The 16863-nt window shown below is 42.7% G+C and overlaps 1 protein-coding gene across 2 annotated transcripts in view; it reads left to right on the top strand.

Annotated features, from left to right (window-relative positions):
- LSAMP (limbic system associated membrane protein) overlaps window positions 1-16863 on the top strand; it is a 674438-nt gene that overhangs the window by 611210 nt on the left and 46365 nt on the right. For both annotated transcript variants that reach the window (XM_066599344.1, XM_066599343.1), the window contains exons 5-6: window positions 3986-4106; window positions 6389-6537. In XM_066599344.1, coding sequence (XP_066455441.1) covers window positions 3986-4106; window positions 6389-6537 — 270 coding nt within the window. The remainder of the gene's footprint in view (window positions 1-3985; window positions 4107-6388; window positions 6538-16863) is intronic.

Here is a 16863-nt window from a genome sequence, read left to right as displayed (position 1 = left end):
GTTTTGTTGTCCATTTCTGAAGTAGCTGTCTGCTGATGGATTTCATTGGGCAGGTTGAGGATGAATCCCATTATCCTGTCAGATCCAGGACCTGCTAGAAGATCCTCAGGTTCTCTAAGGCAGTGTTCCCCAACTCCAGTCCTCAGGGACCGCCAACAGATCATATTTTCAGGATTTCCTCAGTGTTGCACAGGTAATGTAATTATTGTCAGTGCCTCAGACATTACCACAGGTGTTCTTACCATAGGATATCCTGAAGACATGACCTGTTGGTGGTCCCCGAGGACTGGAGTTGGGGACCCCTGCTCTAAGTGTAAGGTGGAACAATTTACAGCAGACCTGTGCTTGTGCTAAGGACTGTAACAGAGTTGCTAAAGTGTTCTGGACAGTGTCGTGTCCACAGCAATGTCCGTCCATAGCATGCAATGTAAAATGATTCTTCCACGCACACGAGTGGAAATCACTTGCAATTTCCACACACGGAGGAAGAATCGCAGCATGCTCTATTTACATGCGGGACCCGCACGGTCAGCTTCCATTGCAGTCAATGGAAACCGTTTGACCCGCGGCGATTCCAAAATAACAATTTCGGAATTGCAGCGGATCCGCGTCATCACTGTCGCGGCATTCTCTGCACTTCGCAGGCACATCTGCAGAACACACAAGAAAATACCCTGACAGGTACGTGGGGGTCACTAGCCAGCACCGCGGGATCCTGCATGCGGAATCCGATTCGGCCTTCATGTACCAGCAGGTGAGGGTCTCCTACCTCCAGCCACAATGCATCAAGTGTACAACTTTCAAGGTCACAAAAACATCACTTTAGAGGCAATTTTCTTTTTACTGATGCCCTAGTTTAGTATAAATAGAGGTATGCTGATTACAGCAATATATAAATTGATTGCCCTTGGAAAGCTCTGGGAATCCTGTTATATTGAGTTATAAGGAAGATTTCCACCTTCATGCTGTACAGTTCTCCATCGTACGAGCATCAGGCCTGTGCTTGTAGCTGTCAGCCTTGCCAGTCACTACAGAGATGTCGCAGCGCTCAGCAGGACAGTTCCTTGAAGCCTTATACCTAATGTATTTTCTAGCTGTGCTCTGGAATAAGACTGCACAGTGGTGCATATTTCATGGAAAAGTTTATTATTCTGTGGAAATATTGTGAAAGTTACTTTCTAATGTTAGACCTGATGTGTTTCTGTAAATGAGCAGCCCTGTCCATCAGTCTATAAGGGTTCTATCACCTTTGGAGGAACTTTACTATATACCAGTCAAAGTAGAGTTTACGCCAGTGAGAAGTTTGACAAATTTATTAAGAAGCCGACCATAATCTGTGCAACAGAATGTGAAATCTATGCCAGCTATGAGCTGGCATAAATCTCCACTGAAATCTATGCTAGTTTGTAGCATAAATTATAGTGAATCCAGTGGGCCACAGGATACCATGACCTTTTTTTCTAAGCTAAGAAAAGTGGTGAGCAGGGTGTAAAAAGGCCAAAAAGTCACAACAAACTTAAAGGGGTTGTCCCGCGCCGAAACGTTTTTTTGTTTTTTTTAACCCCCCCCCCCCGTTCGGCGCGAGACAACCCCGATGCAGGGGTTAAAAAAACAACCCGCACAGCGCTTACCTGAATCCCGGCGGTCCAGCGTCTTCATACTCACCTGCTGAAGATGGCCGCCGGGATCCTCTGTCTCCATGGACCGCAGGGCTTCTGTGCGGTCCATTGCCGATTCCAGCCTCCTGATTGGCTGGAATCGGCACGTGACGGGGCGGAGCTACACGGAGCTACACGGAGCCCCATTCAGAAAAGAAGAAGACCCGGACTGCGCAAGCGCGGCTAATTTGGCCATCGGAGGGCGAAAATTAGTCGGCACCATGGAGACGAGGACGCCAGCAACGGAGCAGGTAAGTATAAAACTTTTTATAACTTCTGTATGGCTCATAATTAATGCACAATGTACATTACAAAGTGCATTATTATGGCCATGCAGAAGTGTATAGACCCACTTGCTGCCTCGGGACAACCCCTTTAACTTGTGCAAAAAAAAAAAAAAAGTTTTTTTTTACACCACAAGATGAATACATTACAATACTTATCCTGTACTGATCCTGAGTTACATCCTGTATTATACTCCAGAGCTGCACTCACTATTCTGCTGGTGGAGCACTGTATACATACATTACTTATCCTGTACTGATCCTGAGTTACATCCTGTATTATACTCCAGAGCTGCACTCACTATTCTGCTGGTGGAGTCAATGTATACATACATTACTTATCCTGTACTGTTCCTGAGTTACATCCTGTATTATACTCCAGAGCTGCACTCCCTATACTGCTGGTGGAGTCACTGTGTACATACATTACATTACTTATCCTTTACTAATCCTGAGTTACATCCTGTATTATACTCCAGAGCTGCACTCACTATTCTGCTGATAAAGTCACTGTGTACATACATTACATTACTTATCCTGCACTGATCCTGAGTTACATCCTATACTATACTTCAGAGCTGCACTCACTATTCTGCTGGTGGAGTCACTGTGTACATACATTACATTACTTATCCTGTACTGATCCTGAGTTACATCCTGTATTATACTCCAGAGCTGCACTCCCTATACTGCTAGTGGAGTCACTGTGTACATACATTACATTACTTATCTTGTACTGATCCTCAGTTGCATCCTGTATTATACTCCAGAGCTGCACTCACTATTCTGCTGGTGGAGTCACTGTGTACATACATTACATTACTTATCCTGTACTGATCCTGAGTTACATCCTGTATTATGCTCCAGAGCTGCACTCACTATTCTGCTGGTGGAGTCACTGTGTACATACATTACCTTACTTATCCTGTACTGTTCCTGAGTTACATCCTGTATTATACTCCAGAGCAGCAATCATTATTCTGCTGATGGAGTTACTGTGTTAATATGCCATAAACTATCAAGCAGGGGCTTTAAGGGTAGCTTACCATACCATAGAGGGTCAGGAGACTGAGATCTCTGTCTGCACCAGGTCTTGGGTGGTAATGGATGTAATGGTGGCTTTATCCATGCAGACGGGTAAGAGACTCATGAAGCTCTCATGGCCACGTTAAATCTGGCTTTTGCCATTGGTGTTCCGTCAAGAATTGAACTCTCGGAACAACGGTCTCCCACATATTTGTATTATTCTGGAAGGAGGGTTCCTTTCTCCTGCCGCTGCTCATAAACAGATTAAGGTATTTCAAAGGTCGTATAGGAGGGCCTGTTCTATTACCTTTGTTACAATAAAACCCAGTAAACAGTTTGAGTCATAATGACGTTCCCACTATGGGGTATGCAATGCCTCTGTTATCTGTAAAGTCTGAACGCCAGATATAAGTATACCTTATATACCAGATATCAGCTGAACAGTCCAATGGGCGGTGCCTGCATGACTTTACATACAGAGAAGGCTGTCCATCACTGATGGCTCCGCCCACTGGACTGTTCAGCTCAGAATGTGCAGAGATATAAATGAATAAAACACAAGTTATACTAAATATTTCCCAAAAAAACTATATAGTAATCTGCTCTGCTCCTCCTGCTCTATATCATCATGCCTGCACTTAGGACAACGTCTTAAGATGACAAACCCCCTTTAAGAACACGTCCCTTTTCTTAAGTATGGCATAAAGTATCAAAGGTTAAATGTCAAATGTCTTACTGGACGAAGAAAGCAACTGAATGAAATGTCCTGAAACCACTGAGCAGATTAGTGAACAGATCCTTGTGCAAAGACAAGATATCACCAGAGCAAACTGTGTGCAGACACTGAACAAGCAGGAAATGTGAATGTGTATCAGATGCTAAATCTTCATCTAACTAGCTAACGGTTTACGACGCATATTTTATACACTAAAGTCTGCTTCATCTGTACTTTTGTGTTATGTCTTGTGCTTTGAGGAGGACTACTTGATGCTAAACAGGATTCTTTTTACTCCATAGACCCTCCTATTATAACCGACTCCAAGAGCATTGAGGCTATCACAGGCAAGCAGGCGTACCTCCGCTGCGAGGCCTCCGCTGAGCCCAAGCCGGACTTTGAGTGGTACAAAGATGACACAAGGTAAATCTTCCATTGTGCACTGGTCATAAATCATATCATACTGGGTGTATCCTATAATAATGCCCTTCAGTGACCCCCTCACAGTAATAGAGACTGAAATGGGTTTATTAATCAGCAATATTGGGACCCTCGGGTTTATCCAGTGTAAGGGCATGTCTGGAATTACGGCTGATCTTTCATCTGAGAAGAAACAGTCCCCGTGAATATTAGCAGCGTAACCTCCATCTCCCCGTCTTCATCCTTCATGCTCACGCTGGGTACATGAGCCCCCACATCGAGCTCTGAGAACGCTGTGGGGGGGAAGGGTGGGGGGGGGGGTCCATATACACAGCAGTGCTGAGAGGCTGCAGTCCCAGCATGGGGAATGAACACAGGGAAATAGAGGATCGCTTTCTACCAAGACTGCACCAAGCCTTTATTCTGCCGGAGGTGAAGTGTGAAATGGCGCCACCTTACCTGCAAAAGGGACACTCATGTTACAGTCATTGAAAGCCCCCAAAACACAAGATACAAACACATATTAGAACCGTAGTAAGTGTTCCCCATAGTGGCTCTAGTAGTCATTGTGTTCCCCATAGTGGCTCCAGTAGTCATAGTGTTTCCCATAGTGGTCCCAGTAGAAATAGTGCCCCTGTTGCCCCAATATTAGTGACCCCATAGTAGTCCCAGTGTTAATAGTGACCCTCATAGTGGCCCCAGTAGTCATAGTGTTCCCCATAGTAGCTACAGTACTCAGTGTTCTCCATAGTGGCTCCAGTAGTCATAGTGTTCCCCATAGTGGCCTTAGTAGAAATAGTGCCCCTGTTGTCCCAATATTAGTGACCCAATAGTAGTCCCAGTGTTAATAGTGACCCTCACAGTGACTCCAGTAGTAATAGTGTTCCCCATAGTAGCTACAGTACTCAGTGTTCCCCATAGTGGCTCCAGTACTCATAGTGTTCCCCATAGTGGCCTCAGTAGAAATAGTGCCCCTGTTGTCCCAATGTTAGTGACCCGATAGTAGTCCCAGTATTATTAGTGACCCTCATAGTGACTCCAGTAGTAATAGTGTTCCCCATAGTGACACCAGTAATAGTGCACCTGTTTGTTGTCCCAGTAGTAATAATGCCCCAATTAATGGCCCAAGTAGTAATATTGATCCCCATAGTGCCTGCAGTAGTAATAGAGCCCCAGTGTAATATTGACCCCATAGTGGCATCAGCATTGATAGTGACCCTCAAAGTAGCTCGTGTAGTAATAGTGTTCCCCATAGTGTCTCCTCTAGTAATAGTGTTTCTCAGAGTGGCCCCAGTAATAATAGTGACCCTCCATAGTGCCTCAAGTCCTAATAGTGAGCCCTATAGTGTATTTCCAGCTGGGTAACAACCCGACAAGCATTTAACTCACCTTGTGTGCAGTCCTGGTCTGGCGGCAGTGGCTGCCGCTGCTGTAGTCAGGCTGTGGCCTCTCCGCCCAGGGTCTGTGCTGTGTACAGGTTGGGGGGGTTACACTGATTACAACGGCGGCGGCCGCCCCTCACTGGACGGGGACTACAAACCAACTGAGTTAAATGCTTGTTGGGGGGCAGGATACGCCTCCTGCCCCCCCAGAACTGTGCCCCAAATCTGGGATGGTTGGGAACCATGCATGACAGCACAAACCTGTTTCATTGAAAATCTGATTATGAAGGCAGGAAGATATACCATAGAGCATAGCCGCCTCCGCTCACATTACAGGACCGCTCCGGTCTTCACTTAAAGACCTAGATATTCTAAGTCAGATTGGTTGCTAAGCCAAGAAACGAGAAGTTAGCCAGCGGCACACCTTTTGGTAACCACGCAGTGGGGAAGAGAAGCACAGGTTTGGTGCCCGCAACCAAATGACCGTCGACCCCCCTGGCAGTTGTTAAAGGTGCGGCACCCAGGAACCCATATCCACTTCAGGCAGTTTAGAGAAAAGTCCAACAGGTTTATTTTCACTCCATAATAGATGAGACGTTTCGACCTACACGGTCTTTGTCAAGCATAGAGACACATTATCTGAAAAAGTAAAAGGGAGGCAGGTAGCGGACTATCTGTCAGCCAGGGGCCTACACACATCTTGCATCCCATTGTTGAACTGCCCTAAAATAAAGGACAGGAAGTGTTGTCATAGGGACACCAGATCAGGGGAGCTGTTGATTTTGATCATGTAACAGCAGTCAATATAATCTCCAGACAAGAATAAGGTGGAAAAGAAGGCAAGAAACAAAATCTCTGACTTTTAATTAATTGCTATGTCACTTTCATTGATCTTGTTTTCAGGATAAACAGCGCACAAGGACTGGAGATTAAGAGTATGGGGAACCGATCCACTTTGGTGGTTGCAAATGTCACTGAGGAGCACTATGGAAACTACACCTGTGTGGCCGCTAACAAGCTGGGTGTCACCAACACCAGCCTATACCTCTATAGTGAGTATAACCAATATATACATATATACAGTATACCCACCAGCCTATACCTCTATAGTGAGTATAACCAATATATACATATATACAGTATACCCACCAGCCTATACCTCTATAGTGAGTATAACCAATACATACATATATACAGTATACCCACCAGCCTATACCTCTATAGTGAGTATAACCAATATATACATATATACAGTATACCCACCAGCCTATACCTCTATAGTGAGTATAACCAATATATACATATATACAGTATACCCACCAGCCTATACCTCTATAGTGAGTATAACCAATATAAACATATATACAGTATACCCACCAGCCTATACCTCTATAGTGAGTATAACCAATATATACAGTATTCCCACCAGCCTATATCTCTGTAATGAGTATAACCAATATATACATATAAACAGTAGACCCACCAGTCTATACCGCTATACTGAGTATGACCCATATATATATATATATATATATATATATATATATATACATACACACATATACACTCACACACAGTATACCCACCAGCCTATACCTCTATACTGAGTATAACCAATATATACATATATACAGTATACCCACCAGCCTATACTTCTATGCTGAGTATAACCAATATATACATATATACAGTATACCCACCAGCCTATACCTCTATACTGGGTATGATATTATACCCATCAGCCTATACCTTTATAGCGAGTATAACCTATACATCTACATACAGTGTAAATGACACATATATACACCAGCCTTTACCTCTATAGTGAGTATAACCAATATATACATATATACAGTAGACCCACCAGCCTATACCACTATACTGAGTATGATATATATATATATATATATATATATACACATATACACACACACAACACTCACACACAGTATACCCACCAGCCTATACCTCTATACTGAGTATGACCAATACATATAATCACAGAGTATACCTACCAGCCTATACCTCTATAGTGAGTATAACCAATATATACCCATATACAGTATACCCACCAGCCTATACCACTATACAGAGTATGATATTATACCTACCAGCCTATACCTCTATAGCGAGTATAACCAATATATACAGAATACCCACCAGCCTATACCTCTATAGTGAGTATAACCAATATATACATATATACAGTATACCCACCAGCCTATACCTCTATACTGGGTATGATATTATACCCATCAGCCTATACCTTTATAGCGAGTATAACCTATACATCTACATACAATGTAAATGACACATATATACACCAGCCTATACCTCTATAGTGAGTATAACCAATATATACATATATACAGTAGACCCACCAGCCTATACCTCTATGCTGAGTATGACCAATATATATAATCACAGAGTATACCTACCAGCCTATACCTCTATAGTGAGTATAACCAATATATACACATATACAGTATACCCACCAGCCTCTACCTCTATAATGAGTATAAGCAATATATACATATATACAGTATACCCACCAGCCTATACCTCTATAGTGAGTATAACCAATACATACATATATACAGTATACCCACCAGCCTATACCTCTATAGTGAGTATAACCAATATATACATATATACGGTATACCCACCAGCCTATACCGCTATACAGAGTATGATATTATACCCACCAGCCTATACCTCTATAGTGAGTATAACCAATATATACATATATACAGTATACCCACCAGCCTATACCTCTATAGTGAGTATAACCAATACATACATATATACAGTATACCCACCAGCCTATACCTCTATAGTGAGTATAACCAATATATACATATATACAGTATACCCACCAGCCTATACCTCTATAGTGAGTATAAACAATACATACATATATACAGTATACCCACCAGCCTATACCGCTATACAGAGTATGATATTATACCCACCAGCCTATACCTCTATAGCGAGTATAACCTATACATCTACATACAGTGTAAATGACACAGATATACACCAGCCTAAATTCCAGTCTTTGCCTCCATAGCGATTATGACCAATACAAGTACATACAGTATACACACAGCCTATACTGCTATAAGTATAACCAATACATATAGTATACATACTGTATATACCTACACCAGCCTATTCCTCAATACTGAGTATAACCAATAATACAATACACTGTTCCACTACAGTGAGTTTAACCAATAAATACAGTATATCTACACACCAGCCTATACCTCAGTGGTGAATATAACCAACACATATACATACTAAGAGGAGCGTTATATGCCATAGACTCCTGTCTCCCCTACATGATATGCCATGTTCCTGTATACCCCACACCCCGGAAATGCTTTTTACTTACCCACTAAACCATAGCCCAATCTGCTATCCCCAATCCCTATGTTCTAATTCTTTTGGCAATACTGATGTCTATTTAGTCCTGCCAGTAAAGCATCTTTGAATCTTAAATACATATAGTATATACATCAGCTTATACGATAATAATCAGTATAAACAAATACACATACATACGGTGTATATACAACAGCCAATAGTGAGTATAACCAATACCTACAGTATAAACATGTACATACACTGGCCAACACCTCTATAGCGAGTATAACCAATACCCACACTGTATATAGAGTACAGATCAGCTTATACCGCTATAGTGAAAATAACCAATACATACACACCAACCTATACCGCTATAGAGAGTATAACCAATACCTACAGTATAAACATGTACATATACCAGCCAACACCTCTATAGTTAGTATAACCAATACCCACACTGTATATAGAGTACAGATCAGCTTATACCGCTCTAGTGAACATAACCAAAACATATATATTACACACACACCAACCTATACCGCTATAGTGATTATAACCAATACCCACACTGTATATAGAGTACAGATCAGCTTATACCGCTATAGTGAACATAACCAAAACACACACACCAACCTATACCGCTATAGTGAATGTAACCAACACACACATACAGTGGATATAAAAAGTCTACCCCCACTTAACATGCCAAGTTTTTGTGATGTTGGCAAATTTGCCAAAGAGAAATCATTTCAGATTTATTTCCACCTTCACGGCCGCCCGTTATCTGTACAATTCCATTAACAAACCAACTGGATTCTTTAAGGGTGGAAAAATAAAAAAAAAAACTCTGAGTGTGGTTGCATAAATATACACACCCCACAACTAATACTTTGCTGATGTACCCTTTGACTTTATGACAGCATCTTGACTTGGCAATCTTTGCCCACTCTGCCTTGCCAAAGCCCTCCAAATCTGTCAGATTGAGAGGGCAACTCATGTATAGTGCCCTCTTCAGGTCAACCCACAGATCCTCAATGGGATTCAGGTCTAGGTTCTGGCTGGGCCCTTCCAAAATGAATGTAATGGATGTCCACCCTACATTATTTCTGTCTATTTTTCATTGGAATCGTACAGATAACGGGTCACATCGAAGAGGGAAATAAATCTGAAATGCTTCATTTTTGGCAGATTTTTTAACAAAAACCGGACATTTTACCAGGGGTGTGAAGACTTTTTAAATGATCAATACACATACATCTGGTATATACACACTAGAGATGAGCGAGCATACTCGATAAGGCAAACTACTCGAGCGAGTAGTGCCTTATTCCAGTACCTGCCCGCTCGTCTCTAAAGATTCGGGTGCCGCTGCAGCTGACAGGTGAGTTGCGGCAGTGAGCAGGGGGGGGGGGGGGGGGGGGGCAGGGGGGGGAGAGAGGGAGAGAGAGAGATCTCCCCTCTGTTCCTCCCCGCTCTCCCCCGCCATTCCCCGCCCCCTTCCGGCACCCAAATCTTTTGAGACGAGCGGGCAGGTACTCGAATAAGGCACTACTTGCTCGAGTAATGTGCCTTAGCGAGTATGCTCGCTCATCTCTAATACACACATATCAGCTTATACCTCTGCTGTGAGAATAACCAATTAACCAATACCCTGAATAGGCATTGACTTTGAGCCTCTTCCTTCCCCCTTGATCATCGTTGGGTGTGTACATTGGGCGATATATCCCATCTGATTGCCTCTTATTGAGGTCGGGTCAAGTTCTTCAAACCAGACCATAACCACATATTGAGAAGCTCCCAATTCTGGAAGGTGGCATTATAGCTGGCCTTCTGATCGGCATGATGAGACTTCCTGAGTTATTGAATGCCGTATGTAGTATTTGTATCCTCCATTATTCATATGTAGGCCACATAGTAACCTGTAAATTCCCTATAAATAAATTACCCAGTCGATACATTTGGTGAATACAATTTCCATAGAACAATAAGTTATGCCAAGTGTGATGAATAAAATAATCCCGTTCTCCGGAGATTTAAAGATACAGTTGTTTGTTGAAGTCATAAATAATGGATCCTGCGGGGTTATTAAATATGCATGATGCGGCCGGCTGCACCGACGCTCCGTGACATGGGATTTTTGGAAAGCCCTAAATGTTTGAGAAGCTTTTAAATGTCTCTATAACTTGTCCAATACTTAAAAGTGCAATTCAGTTTAATGCGCTGAGTGCTTTGCAGCTTGTAATAAGTGGCAGCATGTCATTAGGTTAAGGAGGAAGAAGACGCTTTAGAGCACCGGTCCCGCGAATCATCGGAGACTTTATCTGAAGCCGTTTATGTGTCAGGTTGAAGAGGAATCTTACCATAACAATGTGTTGGGGGGAATGGCTGACAGAGATACAAATACTGGATTGTCGGAAGGTTTAAAATAAGGATTTTAACCCCTTCACTCAATGGCTTCTATGGCAGTAGTCTTTGTTGTCCAACCAATCAGAGCGCAGCTTTTATGTTAACTCAGCAGTATAAGAAATGAAAGCTGCGCTGCAATTGGCAGAGTTGTTTTCATAAGAAGCCAAATCCCATCAGGCCAAGAAATGTATATGATACTCCTTACCCCTATATCATACAATGTAGCACTGTATCAGTGTTACGGCCACCATGTTCACCTGTACTGAATAGTAATACTGCCATAATAATGCTCAAATAACATACATATACTGTATTGATCAGTGGCATGCACGCCTAATAGTGTGATGCGTTGCACGATTATTTCTAGTATATAATGGCTGTCTGTAATTTATACTGTGAACATCTAATCCAGTGAATATATAACCATAACATGCATGTAACAACATACTCACCCACACCATGCCTACAGAACCCACCATAAGGCAATTCCTTAAAGGGAATCTGTCACCATGTTTTTGCAGCCCTCACTGAGAGCAGCATAGGATAGTGCCCGACACACTGATTACAGTGATATATCTGCTGTCTAGTTCTGTGCAGTAGTTTGGGAGAAACTTGTATTTTATTAGTAGCATCCAGACACAGAGGTAGTCCTGCATACTCATGAGCTGTAACCTAGCCACACCCACCCCACCCTCCAGCCAATGATTGGCAGCTCCCTCTCTTTATGCAGACTAGTAGGCAGAGACCAGCCAATCAGTGGCTGGAGAGCAGGGTTGGGTGTGACTAGCCTGCAGTTCATGAGTATCCAGGACTACTTTAAGGAGTCCTCTATGCGTTTGCTGATACGGATAAAGGAGGGCACACAGCAGACATATCACTGTAATCAGCGTGCCGGTCACTGCCTCATGCTGCCCTCATATAGGATTGCAAAAAGCTCTTTAAAGGGGTTGTTCAGTTATCAGAAAGTTGCCATAAAGTGACATGAACTTCCTATATAAGGCTCCCATACAGAAATGATGCTATATGATGACCAGATAATAGTGGCATGCAGTGAACGTCTAATGCTGAGATGCCAGCATACAGAATAGTAAATCCAGTGCCTAGATATCAATGCCATGTTATGGGCACATACTGTAACAGTGCCCACATACTTTCCATGCCAACATAATGCTGCCATATAGTGCCCTCATACAGTTAAACCACAAGCCTAAGCAGAATATCCAAGCACAAGCTGCTGCCATGCTATATGCTTGCATGCTACACTCTTCCCACAGAGATATACAAGGTAAGTTCTGTATTGGATAAGACGCTACAAGTCAGGGCTGGCACAAGGCGATTCGGTGCTCCAGGCAGTTTAGGAATTTGACATCTCCTCAACCACTAATATTGAGTAAATGCCAAATTGCTCTCTAATGAAAAAGATTTAAACGCATCTTAAAAGAAACATACAGGCAGAATAAATATTTAATCTGGTGACTCACTTTTCTTCTCCATTTAGCCCAGACCGCCCTGGTGATTTTTCCCAAAGACTGCAGAGTTTGATGCTGAAACATTTCCAGTCCTTTGGGTTCTCCTCTGCTTACGGGCATTACACCACGTCTTGACAGTGATGCACACTACATCCTGACGTGGGCGGCATTGGATCTCAGTGCAGCGCCGATGCCTGAAGCAGAGGAGGACTAGCTGGGAGAGAGCATCGGTGAGCAATACAAAAGATGCTCACTACTCCCAGGAACTCCTCCAAGAATTTCTGCTTCCCACATTGATGGGATTGGTCATTTTATAGAAAGTGTTGGAAGAATTTGTTTTTTTACCCCACTACAATTGTACTCCCTTCCCTCACCTGTGGCAAGCTGGCACCCTAGGTGGTCTCCTACTCTCGCCTACCCCTCATCCCAGGCCTACTACAAGTACCAGCAAATCTTGTTACAGCATATTCCACTAAACCATGGAACGGGTGAGGCAGTCCACTTATATCCAGTGCAGCTCTGACCCTTTCCTAATTGTTATACATGATGAAAAGATTTGTATGGCTACAGAAGTAAGTGCACCTCGTTCTATTGCCCCCTGGTGTTTATAGATTAATGGGTGGGAACACAAGGACACACACCGCTGTGCACAAACACAACACTCTGTATCTACACAATACACCTACACTTCCCAGCTCTCTCAAACATCCCAAATATCAAAATATGAAAAATTCAGGCTGGACTGCAGCGCCACCTAGTGGTTGGTTTTGATGCTGCAGCTCAGTTGTTATAAACAAGACAAAAGATTTAATATAAAAGTTATTTCAAGATATGTGTATGCCATATACTGTCTATTACAGCAGATTGTGCTTACAGCTGCAGTACTTTGAGTGCAAGCTCTGGGGTCTAATGCAATTATTACACCGGAAGCTTTGTGAGGGCAAACTGTGACCCTGACATCTGCCGTCTGGGCAGCGTTGAGCTTCTACATTATTCTAATATACCGTGATCTATATCCAGGCCTGCACTTCATTGAAGGATTATATTACGGCTACATATTATGGGCGGATTAACGTTATAATCTCCACTCCGCCGGGTTAAAAATCTTGTAAATCAATAAATGGAAGGAGCCATAAATATACCATGTGGGTTACTGACGTCAAACACAGACGATGGACCTACTGTAAGTGAATGTAAAATGTTAAAGATTATGGTCAGATGTTAACCCAGTATCACCCATCCCATACGGCACTTGGTTCTGCACTTCGATCCTGACCAGTAGTAAATACTGCACACATTTAAAGCTCCCGCAATCTAGCAGAAACGGATTGGGTGCTCGACTGTCTCTGACAGCCGAGGACCTAGAGGAGAAGACAGAAGTGGTTTATACCTGCTACTAACTTCTCTAATTCAGTCTACTTAGTGTTCAGAATGCCAGTATAGGGGATGCGGTTGCACCAGGGCCCAGGACCCTTAGGGGACCCGTAAGGCCTCTCTTCTCCATATGAGGAGCCCAGTGCTATGAATAAAGGATTATAGTTGGGGCCCAGAAGCTTCAAGTTACACCTCTGGTTCGGTGTAGAGAACTGAGAAAGCGGCGGTGCCGTTTCCTCTCTTGAACTCTATTGGCCATCACGTGATCGCCGGGAGCACCCTAGCATGGCAGGGCTGCTGGGTTTTTGCAAACCCCAGCCCAGCTCTGCTAGTAATTAAAATCACATTATGAGGATGGATGCCCTAGTTACACTGGAAAAATGCAAAATTGAAAAAAAAAAACATAGTGAATGTCTTGCTGCGGTCTTGTAGGCCATCATGGCAGACAGAGATGTAAAAAAATAGCTTCCAAATTAAGGAAAAAAATTACAGAATAAAATACAAAAATATATAGAAAAAGAAAACGACTCACCGCTCACACTAACCTAAACATTTACCATATCCATCCTGTAATTCAAGACTATACAAATTATACAGAAATGTCCAAAATAAAATGGGGACCCATACTTTATTTTAGCGTAAAAATACTAAAAATATACATAAAAAGCTTTTCTACAAATTACACCTAATTAAAAGAAAAAAACTGAAAAAAAGGCAGCAAAATTTTGGCAGCCCCAGGAAAAAAATAAGGCTATAAAACCACATGCGTAAAATCGCTAATAAGTGCTTTATCCTTAAGGACCGAAACACTCTGGTATTTTAATGGGTTAAGTGATTAATGGCACGGTACTTGTGTCATTATCCCGATATTTCTTCTCATTGCTCACAATGGCACTAGCTGGATCAGACTGTCACCATATCAGCTCAACTGCGTCAAGAGAGGACTATAGGGAATGCAGAGGTGATGCAGTCTGTGTCTTACCTGCATGCCCTTCTACAGGGATCATAGGGTGTTACCGTTAGATCTCTGTTCCCCGTCTTCTGGATATGGGGACATGCAGGAAACACACTGGCCTTGTGTTCCCTGAACCTCATTGAGAAACAAAAGTCCAGAAGAGTCCAAACTCCAATGCCCTGCCGTTAGACACCCAATGTGGCAGGAATGTGCATTGGCATCAGGTGGGCACTTCTTTCATCTAAGTCTGATGGCCGGGATCTCAGGAGCACATGAGCACTAGCTTTCAGCCCGGCCACCAGCTATAGTCATGCTCTGCTAGTTCTTTCCCTGCTCCATTCACTCAGGGATTACAGCCCATTTTTGGGGTCTTGCAGATAGGGGATAGCTTTATAACTTGACACAACCCCTTTAATATCTCCCACTGTGGACTGTAATATGGTCATTTCTACCATATCTCACAAGTGTGCTAACCTGAAGAGCCACTAAGATGCAAAAGTGGGAGTGACAGACACAAGAAGACCTGGAGAAGTGAAGGGTGGAGAGAGCAGGGTCTATTTGCATAATTGTAGGACTCCTGGGACTGGGTGACAAACGCCTGTTGGCTTTAGCCTCCAAGATGGCTGCCCATGACTTTAACTTTCTGTTCTTAGTTATGTAAGGAAGGGCACAAATGTCTGCTGTGACATTTGAAACACTGCAATTTACGGATGTTTCTGCAATTTGGTGCCAAAAGCTCTATTTATAAGGTGCAAGTAAATTGTGACAGTTATACTTTCTATTGATCATCAAAACGGAGAAGTGCAGAAAGAAATACTGTCATTAATAGTGCTGAGTGAACCAAAAGGGTGGAACCCTGCTTAAGGTCAAACTTTACCAAAAGTTTAGTTCAGTGTGAGCGCCAAGCTCGGGCGGGTTGTCTCGCTTAATTTCTTATTTTTTTCCAGTTTTTTTTTTTTTAAAGGAACAGAAGAAAAAAAGAACAAGAAAGGAAAAGGAAAAACAATTTACCTTTTTCGTTTTCCCTCTTCTTCTCCTTCTCATTTCTTGTCTTCTTTTTCTTCTCTCTTTCTTCATTTATTTTGCTTTACAAACAACTCAGAAGTACTTAGACACCCTCCTAGGTGACCCCAGGGTGTTATACAGGGCTTTATGGCTGACCGTGTTACACACCAGTTTTAGAGGTATTGGTGAAGCTCTGGTTCAGCTCCAACTAATTTGGATCAAACCAAACTTTTGCACAAATTTGACTAACCAGCTGAACCAAACTTTTCAAAAGTTTGCCCATCACTACTCATTAACCATCAATTACATGGCCAATGCTGTGCAGTGGATGGTAGCCTCATCAATCCCACACACAATAAATGGAGCTTCACCTGTGTGACCACTGCTCCATTCATACAGGGGACTCAGGACCCCTGTCCTCATGATCAGTAGGGGTTCCATAGGTCGGACCCCCACTGATCATACATTTATCACCAGTTCTGCAGATAAATGTTGCTGGTTGGGTAAAACCTTTAATATTTCTCATTGCTGACAGTTTGTTACAATTGTGTGCAGTCTAGACAATCCTCTGTGAGCTAAACATTTCAGTAGCACAAATCTCTCTAGATAGTTTGCTACAATGTATCAGGGCAGGCAATCTGTATCAGTCTGGGGTCCAGGCTGTTGAGCTCACAGAGGATTGTCTAAACTGGATACAAATGTAACAAACTTAAGTTGCATATACACCAGAATGCCTTCATTCACTGACAGCAAGCAGAAAGTGTCAATGTGAAAAATTAATTATATACACATTCGAG

This window comes from Eleutherodactylus coqui, chromosome 4, assembly GCF_035609145.1.
Source record: "Eleutherodactylus coqui strain aEleCoq1 chromosome 4, aEleCoq1.hap1, whole genome shotgun sequence".
In the NCBI taxonomy this organism is placed as follows: Eukaryota; Metazoa; Chordata; class Amphibia; order Anura; family Eleutherodactylidae; genus Eleutherodactylus; species Eleutherodactylus coqui.
Note: the sequence above shows the minus strand (reverse complement) of the source record. Positions and strands in the feature narration are given on the sequence as shown.